The sequence below is a fragment of the Zonotrichia leucophrys genome, chromosome 17, assembly GCF_028769735.1.
Source record: "Zonotrichia leucophrys gambelii isolate GWCS_2022_RI chromosome 17, RI_Zleu_2.0, whole genome shotgun sequence".
In the NCBI taxonomy this organism is placed as follows: domain Eukaryota; kingdom Metazoa; phylum Chordata; class Aves; order Passeriformes; family Passerellidae; genus Zonotrichia; species Zonotrichia leucophrys.
The window spans coordinates 10,757,985-10,780,728 of NC_088186.1; the positions used below are offsets into that span (position 1 = coordinate 10,757,985).

Below are 22,744 nucleotides of genomic sequence, written 5' to 3' on the forward strand. Positions count from 1 at the left end.
TGGGGCAGCCAGAGCAGCCACCCCGCTCGGCTCCCGCCCGCCGGGTCCCCTCGGGGCTGGGTGTGGGACGTGGGTGCTGCTCCAGGGCAGGAGAATCCTTCAGCAGGGCTGCCCGAAGGGTTTGGAGGCAGCAGTGTCCGCACAGAGTCCCGACATCGCTCCGGGGCGCTTTGGGGCGCCCTCCCAGAGCGCTGGGTCAGGAGCCTCCAGCGCCGGGTGCAGCCCCATCACCCTCACCGAGGCCACCCCAAGAGGGCCAGCACCGTGAGCATCCAACAGCCTTTTCCTCCTCCTCCTCTTCCTCCTCCCAAGCAGCAATGCAGTACTGACCCGCCACGGTCCGGAGGAGAGGGCACCGAGCTGGGCGCTGCCCGCTGTGCCAGAAGGGAGCAGGCGTGGCGGGCACCCGCGCAGGCAGCTGCCTCCCGCCGTGGGCCAGGCAGGGCTGGGGCCAAGCCGGGCTGTAACCAGTCTGGTTTGTCAGCTTCTGGAAGCGGCTCAAATGCAGGGAGCCCGGGGCAGGAGCCGTGCCTGCGCCAATCAGCTCCCGCCTCTCCTCCGCGCCCAGCACCAGCGGAGTCACCTCTGCGGCCAGTGCTGCCCACACCCCTGACCCTGGGGCACGGCAGCACGGCCCTGTGCTCCTCCAGTGCCGCCTCACAACACGGCCCTGTGCTCCTCCAGTGCAGCCTCCCAACACGGCCCTGTGCTCCTCTAGCACAGCTCCACAACACGGCCCTGTGCTCCAGCGCCGCCTCACAACATGGCCCCGTGCTCCTCCAGTACATCCTCCCAACACGGCCCTGTGCTCCTCCAGTGCAGTCCCCCAGCTCAGACCCCAGGACAGTTCCCAGCACAGACCCTGCACAGACCCTGCACTGCCCCATGACAGTTCCCAGAGCAGGCCCTGTGCAGCCCCAGTCCAACCCCCTGTCCCCCACACTGGTCCCTGTGCAGGGCCACCTCTCCTTGTCATGTCCCACAAGCAGCCTGCAGGGCCTGGAAGTTTCCTTCCAGGTTTCCCACCGGGACAGTGCCCCAGATGAGGGGATGGTGGCCCCAGGGTGGTGACTGCCATGCTGCCATGCAGCAGCTCTGCAGCGGCCCCACTGTCCCTGGCACATGGGGACACAGCCCAGCCAGGGTGTGCAAGCACAAGAGCTGCTCAGAGCAGTGGGGTGGGGAGCCCCCAGATGCCCCTGTTCCCCCTCACTGCAGTACCACAGCTCCAGCAATGCCCCAGGCACTGCCCAGCCCTGCAGGATCCCATGACTCCACCATGGGAGGGTGGCTGGGTCACAGGCATGGTGTGGCACAGCTGTCCCTTCCTGTCCCAGCCTGCTCCCAGGGAATGTCCCTGCTGACTCATGCCCCGTTCCTAATTGCTATTTACGCAGTGGCACCCAGTTCCCTGAACGGGGGGAGGAAGGTGGTGGCACTGGTCCCACTGGGGCACGGGCAGGGCCAGGAGGGTGCACAGCCTCGAGGCTGCAGGCAAAGGGCTGGAAGCAGCTCCCAGGATGGGGTGGAGGAGAGATGCAGCTGAGCAGGCACTCAGGGAAAGGGATAACTCAGCAGGAACTTGGAGCTCAGACTCAGCAGGCTGAGGATGATGAACTGGCAGCAGAGACAGAGGCATCAAGGCTTCCTCCTGTGCCTGTGCCTGCTGGCCTTGGCCACTGGAAGCAGGGGGAACAGGTCTGTCCAGGCAGCCTCCTCCTGCAGCAAGCGCTGCTGAGTAATGCTGGGGTGGAGAGACTCCCATGCAATACTTCCCTTCCTCTGGCCCTGCCACAAACAGTGGCCACTGCCACTTCCAGCAACACCCTTGGGTGCCACCCACCCCACACAGGGACCCCAGGGTTGGGGAATGTGGGGCAGATCAGTCCCACACTGAAGCCAACCAGCAGAACCCCCCAAGAGACCTCTGGCCCCTGCTCTGCTGGGGTGTGGGCACGGGGAGCCAAAGCCCCCAGGAGATGGGGTCCCCCCACTACCATGGCCCTGCTGCTGTCATGGGAGGGGCTGTTGGGTAAATCCAGCCCAAGCAAGATGCAAGAGGCAGATCCCTTTGCTGGCTCCTTTATTCAGGCAGTGGGAGGGAGGCAGGAGCCAGGCTCAGGACCAGGTTTCAGACTGGAAGCGCCGGGACCGTTCCAGGGCTGTGAAATGCTCCTCTGCTTCCAAGGGGGACAGGCCACCCTCCTGCTGCAGCACCGACTGCAGGGCCTCAGCCACTGCTGCTGGCATCTGCTTGGCATTCCTGGGGAGAGAGCAGGACACAGTGGAGGGTGAGCAGGAGCACAGGGGGCAGAGCAGCAGCCCCAGTGCTCCAGGATCAGCAATCAGCAGTCCCTGTGGCCAAGCCCACCACAGGGCAGTGGGAACCTGCCTTGTCCTGCCACAGGGTAAATGACAGGCCTGAGAGGCAGCTCCTAGCACTCCCTTGAGAGCAGGGCTGTTATCCACAGGGCTCCTCAGCACAGGCATGTGGAAGGCAAAATCATGGCCATGAGCCCCAGAGCCCAGGGAAGGAGCACCACAGGTCAGGAGCCCAAACACTAGCCCTACACAGCTGCATCTGCCAGCATCCTCATTAGAGAGACATAGGCAACATGCACGGGTTGGAATTTATCAGCAGGAGGGCAGGAACCTGTCCTTTCATCTCTGGAATCACTCAATGTCAAACATGTCTGATCCTCAGCTGGGCAGAGCAGCCGCTCCTGTCCTGCTGCTGCCTGCTCTCAAGAAATCCAGAATGATTGGTTTGATAGTGACATTTGGGACCAAAGCCAGTTCAAACCTCAAAATCAGAGAAATGCTGGAGAAAACATCAAGCCCCTGTGTAGAAAATACCCAAACAGAACTCAGCACTTTCAAGCACAATTATTTCTTATGGGAAATCAGAAATTCTGACTTTTTTTTTTTTTTCCTGGAGAGAATTTCATTTGATGAACTGCCTGTGCGACAAAAAAAACCATCTAATAAAAAATTTCCCAGCCTGCTCCAATTGGCACGAGCATCTGGCAACGTCCTTGCTGTTTCCCAAGAACAAGGCAGAATTCTGACTTGCGTTTGAAGCTGATTAACATCCCAAAATACCCAGAAAGGAGGTCTTCTTTTTTTGGAAGAGTCGCATTGTTTCTGAGTCAGGCACTGATATGCAAGTACAAGATAATGGAGCTGGGCTTTGTGATGGAAAACATGTCAAATAGCTAATTTTTTTTTTTTTCAGAAAAAGAGACTTTTTCAACCTTTTTGCCCCTGAGTGGGACAAGTGAGGAACAATCATAGAGCAGATGCAGCTGTGGCTCCCCAGAGCCCCCTGGCCCCAGAAGGGAAGGCAGAAAAGTGTCCCATGGCCCAGGGCTGCTGCTCAGGGTCACACAGCTCAGGAGTCACTTCCCCCAGCTTTCTCCCAGCCTGGCTGAGACTGTGAATTTGGGGGCAAACAGGATCACCCACCTGCGCTTTCCTGCCTGCAGCTCACTGACAGTTCAGTCTGTGAGCTTGGGGGGCATGGTGATCCTGGAAGCTTTTCTACAGGGTTTGGGCTGTTCAGGAAAGGAGGAACAGTGTCCTCTGCAATCAGCACAATGTCACTTGTGCAGTGATCCCAAGGCTCTGGATCCCACCTGCCTGATGGAGGCTCAGGGACACCCCACAGCAGGACAAAGCTGCCAACAAGAGGAGTCTCAGAGCAACTCTGATGTCCAAAATACCATCCTATGGCCACACAAAATCTGCCATGGGGACAGCTGTGCAGGCCCTGCTCTTTCCAAGAAACTGATCCTCTTTGGGGATCTTCATCAGCACCAAAAGGCAGGAAAGAGAATGGAAGGAGAGAATAAAGCCATGACCCAACAGCTCAATAATCTCAGTGTTTGGGCTGTAGATGGAGGCACATCCCCAAGTCCCAAGTGCTCCAAAGCCCAGAGCCAAGGGCAGGAATGCCCAGTTTGGGGTGAGGCTCCAGGAAGCCCTGTGCTGCAGCAGTGAAGGACACAGTGGGGTGGCCTGGCCTCCACTTCCTGGGAAGTAAACACCAATCTCCTTGTCCCAGGAATGCAGCGAGGCCAGTCCTGCCCTGCCAGGCACCAGGGCAGCTCCTGCTCTCCTGAAGGACAGGCAGGAAAGAACCTCCTGCACTCGCTGCTGTGTGACAGCCGGGCCCAGGCCCGCCCTCCCCAGGTCACAGGGGGCACGGCAAACGCCATGGGCGGGCTCTGCCCAGCCCAGCAGCACAGAGCACTGCCCGAGGCTCGCCCTGGGCACGGGGAGCAGCCCCTCCCTGCACAGCAGGGCTCTGAGAGCTCAGAGCAGAGCTGCCAGCACTCTGACCCCAAAGCCAGACCCACCCTCCAGACGTGCAACCAGCCCCAGACAATACCTGAGAGGGGCTGAGCTGTGCAGGGACACTGGCTGTGGTGCAACAGGGCTGCTCCCTGCCCCGGGAGGCAGCTCTGGGTGCAAAGAGCCAGAGAGTGTGCCAAGGCTCCCAAAGCTGCTCCTGAGCCCCAGCAGCACTGGGGATCCTGCCCACACAAGTGGCTACAGGTGCCACACAAGCCTTTTGTCCAGAGGAGAGGGCTGTGCAGGGACCAAGCCTCTGCTGTGTGTGGATGTGCTGTGGGTCAGAGGCTGGGCAGGGGGAGGGTTGGGCAGGTGGCATTGGCTGGAGAAGCTTTACCAGTTCCAGCTGTGCCCTCCTAAGGGGAGCATGCGGTAGGTGACAAATGTCCCTCCCAGCCCAGGGCTCCTGGAGCAGGACAGAGAGCAGGAATGAGCTGCCCCTCTGCAACAGGGGGCTGAGCCGAGTAAAAGCCTCCAGGTGGGTGAAGAAGCAGAAATGTGCAGCCCTGCTCCCTCAGGCCCTGCACAGAGAGCTCTCACTCACCCAGCCAGGTAGATATGAGCATTTTCAGTGCTCAGCAGCTCCCACAGCAGCTTCCCATTCTCCCGGATGCGGTGCTGGACATAAACCTTCTCCTCCTGCAGGGAAACAAGGCACTGAGCCTGGAGCAGCTCCAGCTCCTGCTCTCAGGACCATTCTCAGGGGCTGTTTCCAGGAGCTCAGGGCAGCACAGGAGGCACTGGGAGAAGCAGTTGGATCAATGACCAGTGTGGGGAAGAGGAGCCCCACACCCGATGTCTGCACTGGGTTGGGCTGGTGGGAGATGGGTGCAGCAGCAGGAGCTTCAGGGGGGAACACCAGGCCCGAAGCAGCCCCCAAATCCTTTGGGTGTCCACTGGTCAGGGCTTCCCTCTTCTCCCAGCATGGGCAGAGGAGGCTCTGTGGCCCTTGTGTGCCAAGTCTGCTCCATGACAGAGACCCTTCCGTGCACCCCTGACTGCTGGAGACCTGAAACAGCTTGGAAGGGCAGAAAGCTTGGGGGGACAGCTCAGTCCCAGTCCCTGCCCCTGCACTGTGCTTAGGGACCGGATGGGGACTGGCTCTGTGCACAGTACAGCCCAGCCAAGGAGAGCTCCTAAAGGGTTAATCCACAAGACTTCAAGAATCCAAGCAACTGCCTCCAGCCCTGGCTCCTGCCCAAGAGAGCACCATTGCCAACGTGCCTGCACTCACTGCTGGCCCAGAGGGCTCCCGTGACAAAGGTGACACTGTGACGGAGGCCAGGCCCTGTGCTGGGCGTCCCCCACGCCCCATCCTGCAGGGTGAGCTGGGCCATGGGCACAGCCTCCTTCCCTCACAGGGCCATGGGCACAGCCCCCTCCCCAGGACCCCTCTCACTGGGCCATGGGCGCAGCCCCCTCCCCATGCCCCCCTCACAGGGTCATGGGCACAGCCTCCTCCCCATGCCCTCCTCTCACTGGGCCATGGGCACAGCCTCCTTCCCTCACCCCCCTCAAAGGGCCATGGGCACAGCCTCCTCCCCATGCTGGGCCATGGGCACAGCCTCCTTCCCTCACAGGGCCATAGGCACAGCCACCTCCCCTCACAGGGCCATGGGCACAGCCTCCTCTCCTCACAGGGCCATAGGCACAGCCACCTTCCCTCACAGGGCCATGGGCACAGCCTCCTCTCCTCACAGGGCCATAGGCACAGCCACCTTCCCTCACAGGGCCATGGGCACAGCCTCCTCCCCACACCCCCATATTGAGCCATGGGCACAGCCTCCTCCCCATGCCCTCCTAACTGGGCCATGGGCACAGCCTCCTCCTCTCACAGGGCCATGGGCACAGCCTCCTCCCCAGGCCCCCTCTGGCTGAGGCTCAGCTCCTGCAGGCTGGGGATGTGTGTGGAACAGCCCTAAGCAGCCCAAGGCCAGGCTGTCCCAGGAGCTGGGCACTGTGGGGCCCACAGGTGCCCTGGCTGTGCCAGCCCTGACTGGGCAGTGCCCTCAGCAGCACCAGCACAGCCTCAGCTCAGCAGCAACGAGCCCAGTGCTGCCAGAGCCCTGCCAGCCAGGCTGGGCTCCCAGGGCACCATCTGAGGAGCTCAAACTGGGGTCACAATGCCCAGGTTGGTCCCATCTGGCTGGGACCAGTCTGCACTGCAGGTGGATGTGCTGGGACAGGGGGCACCTGCAAAGGGACTTCAGAGAGAGGAGCAAAACTCATCCCAGCCCTCACCTGGGTCTTTGACAACAAACTTTGTGATGAGTTAAAGGCTGTGGTATCTCCTGAAGCCAAAGGCACAATGAGCCCAGTGTGGCTCATCCCACCTGGCTGTGGGATGTGGCTGTGCTCCCACTCTGCCCTGGGGGCAGAGGACTCTGGTGACAAACTGCTTTGGCTGGTGGAGCAGGAGAGAGGGGACACTCCAGTGGAATTCCTGCCCCTCCACAGTCAACAAGAGCAGAAGGTGGCTCTGGCTGCTCTCCAGATTCAGAGAGCAGCAGGTGCCCCTTCATTGGTCATTCAGCACCCTCTGCAGTGCTGCTCCTGTTCCTCACAGACTTGGAAAGCCTGCACAGAAGCACCCAGCTCCTGCCTTACAAGTGAGTGGATAAAAAACAATGAATTCATGTCAACACATGCACACAGCCATGAGAAAGGGCTTGGGCTGGTGCAGCTGAGCTCCAGAGATTGCCATTCCCTTTTTATCACATCTCTGTTCCAAAGCCAGGCTGAGCTTTTGGTACCATCAAGGGACAGAGGAAGGCAGTGAAACACATCCCCAGCTCAGGGAGCCTCTCTGGCAGCACTGCAGCCCCAAGGGGGGACAAGGGCTGCCCACCAGAGACACTGCCTGGGAAAGCAGGAAGCAAAGTGAGGGGCTGAGCTGTGGGTGTGCTCATACCCATGGGGAGCTTTTCTCTGTGTATCTGGGACTCAGAGAGAGCTGGCAAAGAGACCAAGCTCCTCAGCTGCAGCCAGGGCTCAGAGGGACACCATCAAGAGGGGTATTTAACCAATGAGTTATTGCCTGGTGACCCTCCAAGAGGCTTGGGAGCCTTTTATCACTCACGTGGCCCAGCCAAACAAAGCTGGTTAATGCCTTATCTGCTCTGCTGTTCTCCAGCCTTGTCCCAGTAACCCCTCCAGCCCAACTTAGCCAGACACACCTCTGCAGGGCAGAAGGGGATCTCAGCCAGCACTGAGCTGTGTGGGGGAAGGAGGTGCAGCACACTGTGCCACCTCACCAGATCCCTCACAGGTCGTGCCCTGGCAGAGTCCCATCAGCACTGCCTGAGATGCTCTTGTATCCACCCTCCTCTTCTGGGCACTGACCTGGTCCCTGGAGAAGGCTGTGAAGAGTGTCAGGAAGCCCTTTGTGACCAGCTCTTCCCACTCTGCCTGGCAGTAGAAGTCCTTGGATTGGTGTCGGCAGCCGAAGAAGAGGCAGTTCCCTGCAGGAGCAGAGCACAGGGCTGTGCTGGGAGCACCCAATGCTGGGCACTGCTGGTGCCACCTGCCTGACAGCCCTGGCCTGCAGAGCCACCAGTGACCTGTGGCAACCAGAGCCCCCTGTCTGCTGAAAAAGGAGGAGGGCAGAACATGTCCTCCAGGGCTGCCTGTTGCCTGAGCCAAGGGAATGAGGATGGGTCACACTGCAGCAGCAGCTGAGCCCAGTAACCTGTGTTCACTCTCAGAGAGCCTCTGCAGAGCCTGACCCAACCCAAGGAGGTGCCCTGCAGCACAGCCTGTGAATGACCCCACAGGCTGCTCACAGCAGGCTCTGGGCCTCACCTGCCCCAGAGCTCAGCCTGCTTCTGCTCAACACAGCAAAGGCTGACCCAGTGGAACCCTCAGGAGCCCCCAGTCCATCCTTCCATCTGTCTGTGCAAGGGGCATCCTGAGTGGCTCCCAGGACCATCCCTCACCTCGGCGCCCCAGCGCCACCCGCTCCTGTATCGCTGCTCGGAAGGGTGCCACCCCTGTGCCAGGGCCAATCATGATCACAGGGGTGCCAGGGTCAGCTGGGAACTTCATTCCTCCTTTCTTCACCCAAAGAGGCACCCGGACATCACCTGTGGGACAGACAGACTGACAAGCATCACTCCACCACCAGTGCCCTGTGCCTGCCTACAGAGGGTGAGTGGGCACCCAGCTCTTCCAGGGAGCTCCAAAGACACAGGCAGAGCTGGCTCATCAGCCCCTGGCACTGAGGGTACACTGTGTGTGTGAAAAGCCCTTCAGCTGTCTCAGCACTGCCTCTGCAAGAAGCTGAGTGAAGCCCAGAGCAAGGCAAGAGCTCCCCAGCACACAGGCTGCAGGACAGCCCTCTCCTCACACAGCCTGTGCCAGGGAACACAGTGGTGAAGGCAAGCAGAGATCCCAGCCTGGCTGGATGTAAGGGAGGCCCCAAGGCTGCCAGAGCTCCAGGAGCATTTGGACAAGGCTCTTAGGGATGCACAGGGTGGGATTGTTGAGGTGTTTGTGCAGGGCCAGGGGTGGGACTTGAAGATCTTTACGGGTCCCTTGCAATTCAGCTTTTTCTGTGATTCTGTGGAAGGGACCAGCCTTCCCAGAGCTGTGGCTATGGGACTGGAGGTGCCCAGCAGACACCAGGAGCAGCCCACAGTGGAACAGCAGGGTTGAGCAGCTGGGAGGTCAGGGTAAGCTGGAGAGGCACAGCTCTCTGTGTGCTCTGATGAGGAGGGGGCAGTGAGGAAGGACAGCAGGACCATCCTGCCAAGCCAGTGTGCTCCCCATGGAGCTGGTGCTCCAGCCAGGCATCTCCTGCACATGGTCAGCACCCACACAGCTCCATCACACCCCGAGGGATGAGCCCTGGGTGCTGTGGGAAGCACTCAGGATTCCCTCAGAGTCCAAGCACTTACCCTGCTCTGGGTTGAGAGAAGCCAGCCAGGTGGAGCAGAGCCCACGGCGGGGTTTGCTGAGCCGCGTCTTGTACTGCACCACGGCCACGAGGATCTGCATCCGCTCAGGATGGGCCTGTGGCACACAGAGCCATGAGCACACACCCCATGGACAGCTCCCCAGGGACAGGACACCCCTCCTGCAGGGACAGAGCCTGTGCCCAGCTCCCTATGGACAGGACACCCTGCTCCTCCTGCAGGGACAGAGCCTGTGCCCAGCTCCCCACGGACAGGACACCCTGCTCCTCCTGCAGGGACAGAGCCTGTGCCCAGCTCCCACCAGGCTGCCTGCAACACCCATCCCAGTCTGGCACAGCCACTAACAATGGAGCACACCCCTGCACAAAACCTTTCCAACAGGGAAGGGGGCTTTCCTGGGGAACCACTGCCACAGGAATGCTCTGCACAGCTGGCAACAGCGATGGTCACTGTCCAGCCCAATTTGCTCCCATGGAGCACAAATCCAGCCATGCAGGGGCTGGGTCTGCAGGCAGCCGGGCCGGTCCCTCTGCCACCTCCTGGCAGGAGCAGGGAGCAGCACTCCCCGTGCCCAGCTCCTGGGACACTCCGGTGGCACTGCATCCCACTGCTCCCAGGGACAGTGACACCAGATCTCTGAGCTGGGCTGGGACAGTCCTGGCACTTGCAGGGCTGCAGGAGAGCAAGTCTCCTGTCTGAAGGTTGGCCTAGCCCTCAAGTTTGCATCCAGCACATCAGGCTGCTGCAGGCTCAGTGCAGAGCAGGGATTTGGGCAGGCTGTGGAGGCTCCAGGGCACACCTGCACCAGCAGTCAGTGCAGGCCCTGCCAGACCCTCTGTTCAGAGTCTGAAATGAGGCCAGAAGGGCTGAGCTCTTACCAGCAGGGAGGAGGCGATGGAGAAGGCACGGGGCCTGATGCGAGGGATGAGGTCGAGCAGGTAATCAGCTGGGATGGCACATGTGCTGTGAGGGAAATCCCACAGGACCTGCAAGGCCAAGAGGGTGAGGCCTGGTGACCCCAGAAGCAGCCTACCTGCCCTCAGGCTGCCAAGAGGCTGTCCCACACAGCTGTGCCACGCTGCCCTCGGCCAAAGGCACCACACGGGCACCTCTGAGCACGAACCACCCTGTGCCACTGCCCTGTGCCCCCCAGAGCAGCACAGAGCCCACCTCAAGATCCCACAAGGATCTTGAGCTGGTCTTAACCACCGGTGGAAACCCATGAAGACCAGAAAGTGTGTGAAGGAGATTACACTCCTCAGCCAAGACAGCATGGCTGATGGTGCCCTGGGTGCCCTCAGCCCCAGCAGAGCCCAAGGGGCAGCCCCACCTCCAGCGTGGTCCTGCGGGGCCGGTTGCAGTAGCTGTACAGCTCCTCCTGGCCCTGGGCCGAGCTGAACTCCTGCAGCTTCTCCCGCTCCAGCTCGTTGGTTGAGAAGGAGGCCAGCAGCTCGAAGAAGGAGCGCCGTGGCACACAGGAGATGTCCAGGTAGTGTGTCACCAGGTACTGGATGCTGCAGGGCTGTGGCAGCAGGGGAGGGAGGGGTGTGCCTGCAAGGCAGGGGGGACAGCTCAGGGCCAGCCCTGCTGCCTGCAGCACCCACTGCTACTGGAGCCAACTCCCCTGTCCCTGCTCCCACCGTGGGCCCCCAGCCCCTGCTCTCCCCAGCTTGCTTTTCAAGCCCACAGGTTTGCAACAGAGTAAGTCTGCAGTGTTCAGCCATCCCTCACTTTTGGCAGACGCTTTGGGGTAATGTCTTATCCACATGACTCCCACCCTGCCTGCACACAATGCAGAGGAAATAACCAGCAGTGTCATGTGTCAGGCATGTCTGTGTCTCCCACGTCTCTCCCAAGGGTGTGAGGAACAGCCTGAATTTCTCTTGGGTTTGCCTGCCAGGCAGAAGCTCCAGCATGGACAGATACAGGGAAGTTGGAGGTGGAATGGGCACTCAAGAGCCTGGAGAAAAATGCTCCCTGCTCCATGCAGGTACCAAGAGCTCTGGGGGGTCTCCAAGGGACTCCTCCGGTTGCTTGTGCTGGTTTATGGCTGCAGGAGCCCCTCAGGAGGTCCCTGGGGCACAGGCAGACAGTGAGAAGACCTGCACACCCCAGGCAAGGAAGCACAAGATTCCCAGTGTGGGCCTGGGGCTGAGGGGGCTGCAGGATCCTCCCCACTCTGTGCTGGGGCTGCCAAGGCACAAGGCTCAGGTGGAGCCTGGCACTGCTGGATTCCTCCTGTCCCACTGGCTCTGCACAGGATGCACACACACAGCACTGGAGGGAAGGACAGGCAGCTGTCCTGTGTCCATCCAGCACTCCCAACCAGGTCTACAGCAAAGGAAGAGCAGAGCTCCAGGCTGGGCCAGAGCTCAGGGGATGCCCTGTCTCAGCAGGAAGGGGAAGGAGCAGCAGGCAGCACCTACCAGGCTCCGTGGGCTGCAGCACAAAGCGTCTGTGTGGCTCCAGGCGCAGCAGCTGGCAGAACTGCTGCACATCTTCAGGGCAGTTCTGGGGCTGGATCATCACCACGTCCCCTGCACTGAACCTGGGGATGCAGGGGGAGCTGCCAAGCACAGCCAGGGGGCAGAGCCACAGCATGGCCACCCCCAGCAGCACCCGGGGAGGCAAATTCCCAGTGCCAGCACCAGGCAAAGGGAGCTGGCCCATGGGCAGGACCCCCACTGCAGCAGGGACCACGACCACAAGACTGCAGCCTCAGATCTCAGTGAGGAAGGGCAGCAGAAGAGCAGGGCAGGCTCCAGGACACCTGGTCCCACACAACAGAGCTTGGGGGAGTCAGGAAAATGCTCACGTGATCCCTGAGCCCACGATGTCAAACTCGATGAGCCGGACATCCTGGAAATGGGCAGGTGCTGTGAGCCTCTGGTTGGACACCACGCGGGCAGGGAAGGGCTGCAGCTCACAGGGAGCCCCCCGGGGGGGTGCTGGCTGCAGCAGGGCACCCTCAGGCTCTGGGCAGTCCTCAGGCAGGTAGTGCAGTGTGTATTTGGGGGGCAGGCTGTGGGAACGACAGCAATGCAATGCAGCAGGGTTACCTCCATGCCACAGCTCCTCTACTGCTGCAAGATGAGAGGCAGGGAGAGGCCTGGAGCGTCCCACCAGCCATTGTCCCCATCCCCTGGAGCTGGCCTGTGTAAGGGAATGCAATGGAGACCACCAGGAGGAGATGCCAAGGCTCCTGAGCATGCAGGGCACACACACACTCTCTGCCAGGGCCAGAGGCACATCAGGACAGACAGATGGGCAGAACAGTCACAGTCCCCAGGGGATAAGGGGACACCCATCCAGAGAGAGATGGGCCCCCTGTGGCCAAAGCACAAGTGACACTGGGGATACCAGAAGCTGTATGGGGAGCGTTCCTGCTCCAAGCAGAGCCCATCTCCACTCTGGAGAAGAGCCAAGGCAGCAGAGCCTTTCACCCCAGGCAGCCCAGCAGCCCTGCTCACCCTGTGCACTCACCGCACGTCGGGACTGATGATCTCAAGGCCAGGAGGGAGAGGATACAAGGCAAGGATCTTCTCCCACAAGGCCACAAGCCAGGGATCAACCACTGCATCTGGCCTGCAAGAGGGAAACTGAGGCTGCAGCAACATCATCCCTTCAGGGTCCAGCCCTGCTACCCCTGCCCATGCCCAACAACCACTCCCACAGTCACCCCAGGCCATTCCCTTCCAACTTTGGGTCTGGGAAGAAACACCAGACTTGAAATCTCAGCCACTCCATGCACTCAATCGCTCTCCAGGGCCCAACCACTGAGCCCTGAACAGGATCTCCAGCCCCTGAGCAGCACTGGGTCACTGTGTCCCTGAGCCATCCACAGCCTTTGCCCTGTGCCAGGTGAGCACAGCTGAGGCTGCTGCAATGCCTGCAGGTACAGGGCTGTGTGGCACAGCCATGCCCTGCTCTGCACAGGGCAGGGGCTGAGCCAGGGGTCATGGCCATGTTCTGGGGACCATGGGACACCCTGGAGCAGCAGGTGGCCCAGGTGCTGGCACAGGAGGGTTATGAGCAGGGATCAGCACATTCCCAGAGAGCTGCAGGAGCAGCCCCATGGTGGGAGCAGCACACAGCCCTGCCATCAGCCCCAGGAAGGAGCTGCAGGGCACCCTGGGGCCCTCCCACCACCCCTCCTCTGGGCTCTTACCCCAGGTCATGCTGGTCATCTCCCAGGGCCACGGGCAGCAGCGGGTTGGCCCCGAGCTGGAGCAGCCGTTTGTGCAGCTTCTTTGCAATGAAATTAAACCTGAGCAGAGAACAACACAGGGCAGGGCTGCTCCAGCAGCACAGCAGGCACTGCCACAGCACCAGCACACACTGCCAGGGCCACCAGAGCAGCACACATGCAGAGCCAGAGCTGTGACCTGGCCCATTGTCCTGCCCAGCCTGTGCCAGCTCACAGAACCAGCTAAGTGCCACTTGCTGGCCCTCACAGGCTGTGCCCAGCCCTGAAACAGGACAAGGCGAGATCCAGGTTCCCTTCAAGACAGCTTGTGCCCTGGGCCTTCCCTCCAGCCCCTCAGTGCCTCACAGAGCTCAGGCACACCCATCCCTCCCACTAGAGCTCTTTGAGACACAGGAACCTCTCTGGGAGAGACCTGGGACCAGCATGGCTGGCTGCCACCTCTGTTTGATGTCCCCTGTTGCCTTGGCACACAGCTGTGATAAAAGACTGACACATGATGTCTGACCCACCAAAGCATCCTTAGTGAGCTTGGGAGGAAAGAAAAGGGCAGCAGCCTAATTCCTGGGGGTGAGGTGGGACACAGCAGGGGAAGGGTTTTTAAGGCTGGTGGGAGTTACATTTTGTTTGAGTGCTGCTCCAGAATCAGACTCTGTCTCCCCTTACCCCCTTGGCTCTCCATCCACTCTGCTCTCCCCTGCAGCTTCCTGGGGCTGCTTACTTGGGGTAGGAGGAGTCCCCGAGGCCCAGCACGGCGTAGTCCAGCTGGCACAGGGCGCTGCCAGGGAGGCTCTTCCGGAACAGGAACCGCCAGAACATCTACAACAGGCACATGCAGCCAGTGCTGCTGCTGCCAGGCACCTCCTGCCTGCCTGGCCCTGCTCCCTGCCCACCCAGCCCAGCCGAGTGGGGAGCACGGCTTTCTGCTCAAATGCCCCTGCTCCTGTTCCCTGGCATGTGCCTGGTGCTGCTGCAAAGCTCCCCCAGCAAGAACAAGCCCAAACTGCCCCAGCAGAGAGAGCCCTGCAGCAGGAACACACAGCAACAGGACAGGAGCAGCTCCTACCTTCATGTTGTCAGGTGGGTCTCCCTGGCCTGTGGTTGCACACACAAACACCACCAAGGGCTCATGGATGAGGTTGGCCTGAGGGTACAAACACAGCACAGTCAGGTCAGCAGCCTCCAAACTGCTCTGGAGCCAGGATGGAACAGCTCAGGGTGTTCAGCCTGGGGAAGAGAGGGCTCCAGGGAGACTCAGGGCCCCTGCCAGTGCCTAAAGGGGCTCCAGAAGAGCTGGAGAGGGACTGGGGACAAGGCATAGAGGGACAGGACAAGGGGGAGAGTCCATAAGCTGAAGGAGGGCATGTTTAGGCCAGATATTAGGAAGAAATTCTTCCCTGTGAGGGTGATGAGGTTCTAGAACAGGTTGCCCAGAGAAATTGTGGCTGCCCCTGGATCCTGGGAAGTGTCCAAGGCCAGGCTGGACAGGGCTTGGAGCAAGCAGCACCAAGCCTGTCTGAGTCCAACAGCGTTTGGACAACGCTCTCAGGGACAGGGTGGGATGGTTGGGGTGTCCTGGGCAGGGCCAGGAGCTGACTCCATGATCCTGATGGGTTGCTTCCAACTCAGCTTGTGCCATGGTTCCGTGGTGCTGTGGGAGGTGTCTGTGCCCATGAGGTTGGCACAGAGTGGCAGTACCCCAGCAGCCCCGCGTCCCACACCCACACTCACCAGGTCACAGCTGTCCAGGGCCTGCACCCGGCAGCGCAGGTGCCGTCTCTGGGCCTCTCTGCCCACCCTCTCCGCCGTGTCCTGAGCTGTGCCAGTCTGGCTGCCAAAGAGCACCAGGAGTCCCTTTTCTGCCATCTACAGGAGACAACAGCAGGGAAGTCACAGGAGGGAAGGGACAGGGGCTGGGCAGGGCTGGGCTGAGCAGCACCGACCCCCAGGGGCTGGCACAGCACCCAGCCAGCACAGGCATGGTGAGCAGCTGGCATTCAGCAGAGCGAGTCAAAGCTGCCAGGCTCTCTTCCCACCCCTGTGCAGCACTGAGGGAGGGATCCCATGTCCCAGCCCATAGAATAAGCAGGGACACTACTGTGCTCCTTGTCCCCGTGCCAGGCCAGGGGAGTGACCAAAACTCAGATCCTGCCCTGCTGAACTGCCCTCAGCAGCACAGGGTGAGCACAGCCCTGGGTGGGATGTTCCCCAGTCCTGGTGTAACCTTCCTGTGTGCCCTGGGAACCCTCCCTCCCCTGAGGGGCTGGGGCAGGGCCGGGAGGCTCAGTGACAGACACAGACACCGAGCTCTCAGCCAGACTCTGGCAGAGCAGGGGGCCAGCCCAGAGGGGATCCAGCCCTGGCACCTGTCTGAGCTGCAAACAGCTGCCATCACCATGTGCCCACAGAATAATATTAAATTAAATCATAATAATGTGAAATAGAATCGCAGAATCCCAGACTGGTTTGGGTTAAAAGAGACCTTAAAGCCCACCCAGTGCCACCCCTGCCATGGCAGGGACACCTCCCACTGTCCCAGGCTGCTCCCAGCCCTGTCCAGCCTGGCCTTGGGCACTGCCAGGGATCCAGGGGCAGCCCCAGCTGCTCTGGGCACCCTGTGCCAGGGCCTGCCCACCCTCACAGGGAACAATTCCCAATTCCCAATATCCCATCCAGCCCTGCCCTCTGGCAGTGGGAGCCATTCCCTGTAGACTGTCCCTCCATCCCCGGTCCCCAGCGCCTCTCCAGCTCTCCCGGGGTTTCCCCTCTCCAGCTGAGCACCCCCAGCCCCGGGGCCCGGCCCGGCGGCTCCGCGGGACTCACCATGGACGGGCCCCATGCCGCCTCTGACGTCACCACTTCGCGACAGTCCCCACTGACGTCATCATCGAGGCAGACGGGCCGAGGCTCCCCGCTCACCGTATCTCCGCATGATGACGTCACCCGCCTGTCGCCTCTCACCGTGACGCCATCGCCCCGCGCCGCCGGGCCGGGCCAGGCCGGGCCTGGTGCCGGTACCGGTGCCGGTTCAGGTTCAGGGCTTGGGACGGGGACCGGTGTCGGTGTCCGGGCCGGGCTGGACCTGGTCCCTGGCTGGGCCAGGGCTGGTGCCGGGGCCGGGCCGCGGCCGGGGCCGGGCCGGTGCTGGGTTAAGGGCCGGTGTCGGTGCCGGCTTGAGGACTTGTGCCGGTGCCGGTATCGCGCCGGGCCGGTGCCGGTGCCGGTGTCGTTGCCGGGTTGAGGAGTGGCGGTGCCGGTGGCGGTGCCGGTTTAAGGACTGTCGGTGCCGGGCCGGTGCCGGTTTGAGGAGTGTCGGTGCCGGTGCCGGTGTCGGTGCCGTTACCCAGCGCGGACGATGCTGTTCTCCCTGCGCGAGCTCGTGCAGTGGCTCGGCTTCGCCACCTTCGAGATCTTCCTGCACGGACTGGCCTTGCTCGCCTTCTCCGTGCTGCTCGTGCTCAAGGTGGACGGCGCGGCCGCCGCGCTCTCCTGGTGGATCGTGTTCGTGCCCTTCTTCGCCGCCGACGGGCTCAGCACCTACTTCACCACCATCGTGTCCGTGCGGCTGTTCCAGGACGGCGAGAAGCGGCTGGCGGTGCTGCGGCTCTTCTGGATCCTCACCATCCTCAGCCTCAAGTTCGTGTTCGAGATGCTGCTGTGCCAGAAGCTGGTGGAGCACACGCGGGAGCTCTGGTACGGGCTCATCATGTCGCCCGTGTTCATCCTGCTGCAGCTGCTCATGATCCGGGCCTGCCGCGTGAACTGAGCCCGGGGCCGCTCCCCGGGGCCGCTCCCGGCGCTGTCCCGGTGCGGAGGGGCCGGTGACAGGCGAGACAGGGCCGTGCCCCGCTCGCGGCCGTGCTGCAGAGCATCACGTTCTCCACACATCCCTGCACATCCCTGTTCGTGCCCCCTCAGCCCTGCCCTGTCCTGTGCTGTGAGCGCGGCTGGGCCTGACACTTATTTTATTTTAGAATTAAAATGGCTTGAAGGATTGAGTTTATTTATAAATTCTTCTTGCCTAGAAAGCTGTTGTACCTCAAACTGCTGCCTGGAGGGTGGGTGCTTGCTGTAGATCTCCGGGTACAGCTCAGACTCCTGCCCTGGCCTGCCTAGCAGCTGGCTCATGGATTTCCATCTGTCCCCTCACCTCCTTGAGCACTTCACACCTTCACTGCTCTGACAGGGTTTGTGAGGTCATGTTGAGATCACTGGTGTGTGTATTTTTGAACAGGAATATGATTTTTCTTTGTGTTTCACTCCATTTCCTAAACATGGAGTTGGGGGTGTGGGGAGGCAGGAGCATGCAGGGCTGATGCTGGTTCTGAAGGGGGGGTCCCACTGAGCCCCACCTCGGGCTGCAGCACTGCCCCCAGACCCCCAGAGAACAGGAGGAATTCAGTATTCCCTGTGGGAATGCAGACCAGTGTGGGGAGTGCCAGTGTCACGGGGGTAGCCAGGGTGGCACTGTTGGGGTGTCTGTGCAGGGCCGGGAGATGCCCTGGATGGTCCCTCCAGCTCAGGAGGATCTGTGGTTCCTGCACACCCTGAGGTGGCTCTGGACCTGCCCCACAGGTGCTCTTCAGCTCCTGTTTCACGTTGGGATGCTCCCAGGGCTTGCTGTCACCTGCCCCAGGTGCTCAGGTTATTCCTCTTGGAGCCTCTCTCTGAGCCAAGGACACAAACGTCACCTGGGGGTGGCAGCGCCTGCCCCTGTCACCCCTGACTCACAGCAGTGTGAGCTCATCCCCCTCTTGCTGTGGTTGTGCCACATGCCCCCAGTGACCCTGAGTGCACAGGCCAGGGGTGTTGTGTGCCCTGCTGTCCCCAGAGGGGTGTCAGCAGCAGCAGGGTCACTGCTGGGGCTGGGAGGGGCTGTGGGGTGGGAGCTGCGTGGAGTCAGTGGCTGCTGCAGCAGCTGAGGGACAGGAGAGGAGCAGGACAGGCAGCAAAGCCTCTGAGTCAGGAGGGGACACTCACAGAGTGGTTTTGGGGACTGATGGTGCCTTTGGACACTCCCACAGCTAATTAATAAACTCAGGAAGGGGCTCATCAGCCCCAAGGAAGATCAAACAGATGATCACATCCCTCAGCCTCGCTGCACAGCACGGAGCCCTTTGCTGCTGCCCAGCCCTGCACCCAAAGCAGCACCAGCCTGGCCCTGGGGTGCTGTGTGACACAGGGGGACATCTCCCCGAGGGCACATCCCCACCTGCAAGGGGCTTTGCCGGTTTTGCTGCTGCCTTGGGGACAAACCAGTGGTCAGTGTGTGCCAGCTCTGCTCCTCCAAGGTAAGGCAGCTTCCCTGGGGTTGTGGGGACACAGGGGTGGCACACCATTGAGCAGTGGCATGGGCTGTGCTGCCCTGCTGGCGTGCTGGGGTGTGGGGAGCTCTGGCAGCCAGGACCACCCCGTGACCCCTCCCAGGAATCGTGCTTGGTGCACAGGAGTCACCTGTTGTGCCCAGGGCCACCAAGTCCTGGAACAAACCTTGTTGTGGCCTTTGCCCTGGCACTCAGCAGTGTGCATTGCTGGCACACCACCCTGTGGCCACACAGAATCCTTTCTGGGATCACCCCCCCATGCAGAAATGCTGCTGGATCCCCCTCTGACACAGCTTGAGGGGACGCTGACACCCATTCCCTGCCCAGTGCGAGCTGAGGTGTCTGGCCTGGACTGGAGACTCGTCAGGTTCCAGCCAGAACTCTTCCCCACGCTGCAGTGCACCCTGGCAAAGGTGAAAATGTCACCTCTGGGTTTGTTTTATTGCTGTGGCTGCTGGGTCCTTTCCCAAGGCCAGGGGAGCCCTGCTGCTCTGGCTGTGTGGGTACCCTGGGAGGGAGGTGCAGCTTCCCAGGCTGCTGCAGACCCCAGCCCTGAGCAAGGACCCTCTGCACACCCAGCCTGGGTGCCAAAGCAGCATTGCTGTGGCACAGGGGCAGCACCAGCCCCAGCTGCCACCCTTGCCCTGTGTCCCAGCCCCTGCAGGGACAGGAGCAGCCCCTGGAGAGCCATCTGAGCCTGGGGAGGGTGCAGTGCAGGAGAGCAGCCAGTGCTGCTGCTGTGCCCATGCCCAGAGCACAGCCTGGCACAGCCCAGGTGGGCTCCATGCACAGGGACAGGGCTCCAGCATGGCCTGGGCCTCCAGGGGAGCGAGGGAGCTCCCAAAACACATCTGGGAATGGGCGGCCCAAGGCACCTCCATCCCCCCTGAAACCTGCCATGGGCAGGGAAGCTTCTAATGGCCCAAACTCCTCCAGTCCTGCTGGAATCAGTGGAGGGGAGGGCTGGAGCTGGTCTGTGCTGGGACAAGTCACAGCAGGACCCAGGGAAGGCCTGGCAGAGGGACACGGGGCAGGAGCAAGTGGAGCAGCTCCCTGGGGACATAGGACAAGCTCAGAGCCACCGCCTGCACCTCCCATCCTGGGACTGGGGTGACCTCACAGAGCAGAAACTGAGTTCTGGGAAATGAGACTCGCTTTTTTAACCCTGAGTCAAGATGCTTTCCTTTGAGAAGGCACCAGGAAGGTGCTGGCAGAAGAGGTGATGTCATTTGACAAACAGCCTCCAGCCAGGCAGCGGTGGCTGGGCTGGAGCCCCACAGTCCCCACACCAGCCTGGCAACTCCCTGTGGGTGCCAGAGCCACTGCAAGGGCCACAGGCAAATAAAAACCTGTCAAAAGCAGATCAAACAGGGGTGTGTGTGTACTCTAGCGACGCTTCCCCACAGCAGATTTGTCTATCAGAAGTCAGAAGGAGACACTTGGTGCCTCTCTCAGTCAGGAGCAAACAGCACATTTCACTCTCAGCAGAGCACGTCCCTGAAGCCAAACAGGGCTGGGCTGATGTGCCCAAGGACCTGAGGGGAGCCACGTGAGAGCAGCTGCTCCTGGGGCCATGGCCCTTCCAGGTCCTGCTCGGACACCAGAGAGCCCTGAGCCCCCAAATTTAGCAGAGGCACCCTTTGGTGGGACTGCCTGAAGGAAACTGAGGCCTGGGTGTAGCACAGAGCCAGTTGTGGGGAGGGTCAGGGCAATGAGGGCTCCTCTGCACAGCATTTCCCTCCCAGGACGGCCCCGTTTGCCTCAGCTGGGATAAGGCAGCTGGAACTGTGTCCTTCCACAGATCCCTGTGGTCTGTGGCTCACAGCCAGAGACCAGCCAGGGCAGCATCACTGGCACAGCTGCAGAGCTGCACATGGGGCCAGCATGGGCAAGGGGGAGCAGCCCCTCAACAAAACCTCTGGGGCTGTTTAGTACAAAAAGGGACAGGAAAAGTGAAGAGTTGCTCATGCTGTGTTAGGGTTTGGAGCTGGAGGTTTTGGCCAGCTCTGGGTGCACACAGCCACTGGCAGTGCCACATGAGGGACAGGGCTGGTTGGTGCCTCTCTGTCCCAGGTGGGGACGGGACCCCTGTGCCCAGAACAGCCCTGTGCAGCCAGCAGGGGATTTCCAGAGCAGGGACACTCGGCCACCCCTCCCACTGAGCCCAGGTGAACCCAAAGGCTGTGTGTTGTGTGGAGGTGGGAGTGCAGGAGCGGTGGCACCCTCTGGGCTTCAGGAGCCACCCCAAAGGACACTGCCATGGGAGTGTTGGCATGCCACGAGCCCACAGACACTGTGCTGACATGCCATCATATCACAAAATGAAAGAGTTTGTGTTTGTTTTGTTTTTTCAGCTAAGAGTCAACTATGTTTTTTCAAAAATAGGGTGAGACTTACAGAAAATGCACTGTGGACATTTCTCTAAGTGTCAGAGAGGGGATTTGTTAAAATGAAGTACCACAAGAAGGTTAAAAATTCACTGCAAGACAGGACAAACAAAAGAACTTATGAAAGTCTTGAGAATAACCAATCCTCCAGTACCTGAGAGCCATAACCCCAGAACTAAAGAGCAGGAGAACTAAATCAAATTACAAAGCCAAAGAAAAACTTTGTGTGCTTCCAGTGCTCATTAGCATGGGGAAATCCCTGCCCACAGGCTGTGATCACCCCTTACTCACAATAGCCCCTTCCCCACAGAGCAGGAGCAGTAAAAGAATTGTGCAGGGTCTCTTTAAAGGAGGCAGAGACTGCAAATACCAATGGCTGCACCAGTTGTGGTTAGCTGTAGGGAAATGCTCATTTCTGTCGCTTCCAATGTGCAACAATGGGCACCTGGCATGCTGAGGGTGTGTCAGCTGTGATGCACCACCAGCACCCATCTCGGCACAGAGGAGAAATAAAATAATTCTCAACTCAGAGCATGAACCTGCCCCTGGCCCAGGGGTGGGGGATCCCAGATTGGGGCAGCAGGGAGAGGGAGGGTCCGGAGGTGTGAGGGGCCCTGCTGTCACAGCATGGTGACACTGCCACGGTGACACTGCCGGGGTGTCACTGCCACAGTGACAATGCCAGGGTGACACTGCCACGGTGACACTGCCACGGTGACATTGCCAGTATAACACTGCCAGGATAACACTGCCAGGGTGACAATGCCAGGGTGACAATGCCAGGGTGACATTGCCAGGCTGACACTGACAGGGTGACACTGACAGGGTGACACTGACAGGGTGACACTGCCGGAGTGTCACTGCCATGGTGACACTGCCACAGTGACATTGCCAGGGTGTCACTGCCACGGTGACAATGCCAGGGTGACACTGCCATAGTGACACTGCCATGGTGACACTGCCACCGTGACACTGCCATGGTGACCCTGCCAGGGTGTCACTGCCAGGGTGACACTGCCAGGGTGACACTGCCGGGGTGTCACTGCCGGGGTGACACTGCCATGGTGACACTGCCATGGTGACCCTGTCATGGTGACACTTCCATGGTGACACTGCCGGGGTGTCACTGCTGGGGTGACACTGCCACGATGACACTGCTGGGGTGACACTGCCAGGGTGACATTGCCAGGGTGACACTGCCAGGGTGACACTGCCATGGTGTCACTGCCGGGGTGACACTGCTACGGTGACACTGCCAGGGTGACACTGCCAGGGTGACACTGCCAGGGTGACACTGCCAGGGTGACCCTGCCACGGTGACACTGCTGGGGTGACCCTGCCACGGTGACACTGCCAGTATAACAATGCCAGGGTGACCCTGCCAGGGTGACACTGCTACAGTGACACTGCATGGTGACACTGCCAGGGTGTCACTGCCATGGCGAAACTGCCATGGTGACATTGCCATAGTGACACTGCTATGGTGACACTGCCAGGGTGACCCTGCCACGGTGACCCTGCCACGGTGACACTGCCGGCGTGTCACTGCCGGGGTGTCACTGC

General features: G+C 60.7%; 2 protein-coding genes across 2 annotated transcripts; one reads left to right on the forward strand and one right to left on the reverse strand.

Moving 5' to 3' along the window:
- Window positions 1-2,066: 2,066 nt before the first annotated feature.
- NDOR1 (NADPH dependent diflavin oxidoreductase 1) lies at window positions 2,067-16,425 on the reverse strand. Its single transcript, XM_064727654.1, has 15 exons — window positions 16,294-16,425; window positions 15,202-15,336; window positions 14,537-14,614; window positions 14,192-14,289; window positions 13,435-13,533; window positions 12,750-12,851; window positions 12,082-12,288; window positions 11,693-11,814; window positions 10,597-10,817; window positions 10,145-10,252; window positions 9,249-9,363; window positions 8,289-8,435; window positions 7,696-7,814; window positions 4,898-4,992; window positions 2,067-2,263 (listed from the first exon to the last, which is right to left on the reverse strand). Exons 1-15 carry the CDS (start codon window positions 16,294-16,296, stop codon window positions 2,119-2,121), a joined length of 1,794 nt encoding a protein of 597 aa, XP_064583724.1. The 5' UTR covers window positions 16,297-16,425; the 3' UTR covers window positions 2,067-2,118.
- A 294-nt stretch (window positions 16,426-16,719) lies between these two features.
- On the forward strand, window positions 16,720-17,468 carry TMEM203 (transmembrane protein 203). The gene has a single exon (XM_064727656.1). The coding sequence runs from the start codon at window positions 16,826-16,828 to the stop codon at window positions 17,234-17,236; it is 411 nt and encodes a 136-aa protein (XP_064583726.1). The 5' UTR covers window positions 16,720-16,825; the 3' UTR covers window positions 17,237-17,468.
- The last annotated feature ends 5,276 nt before the right edge of the window (window positions 17,469-22,744 follow it).

What these genes read in the sequence shown, in the direction of transcription:
- NDOR1 (XM_064727654.1), bottom strand. An exon ending in GGTGGCGCTGGGGCGCCGAG is followed by an intron (nt 7,815 to 8,288) that starts GTGAGGGATGGT and finishes CTGCTCCTGCAG; the next exon opens with GGAACTGCCTCTTCTTCGGC. An exon ending in CAGCCTTCTCCAGGGACCAG is followed by an intron (nt 4,993 to 7,695) that starts GTCAGTGCCCAG and finishes GTTTCCCTGCAG; the next exon opens with GAGGAGAAGGTTTATGTCCA.
- TMEM203 (XM_064727656.1), top strand. Translation starts at nt 16,826, where the DNA reads ATGCTGTTCTCCCTGCGCGAGCTCGTGCAGTGGCTCGGCTTCGCCACC.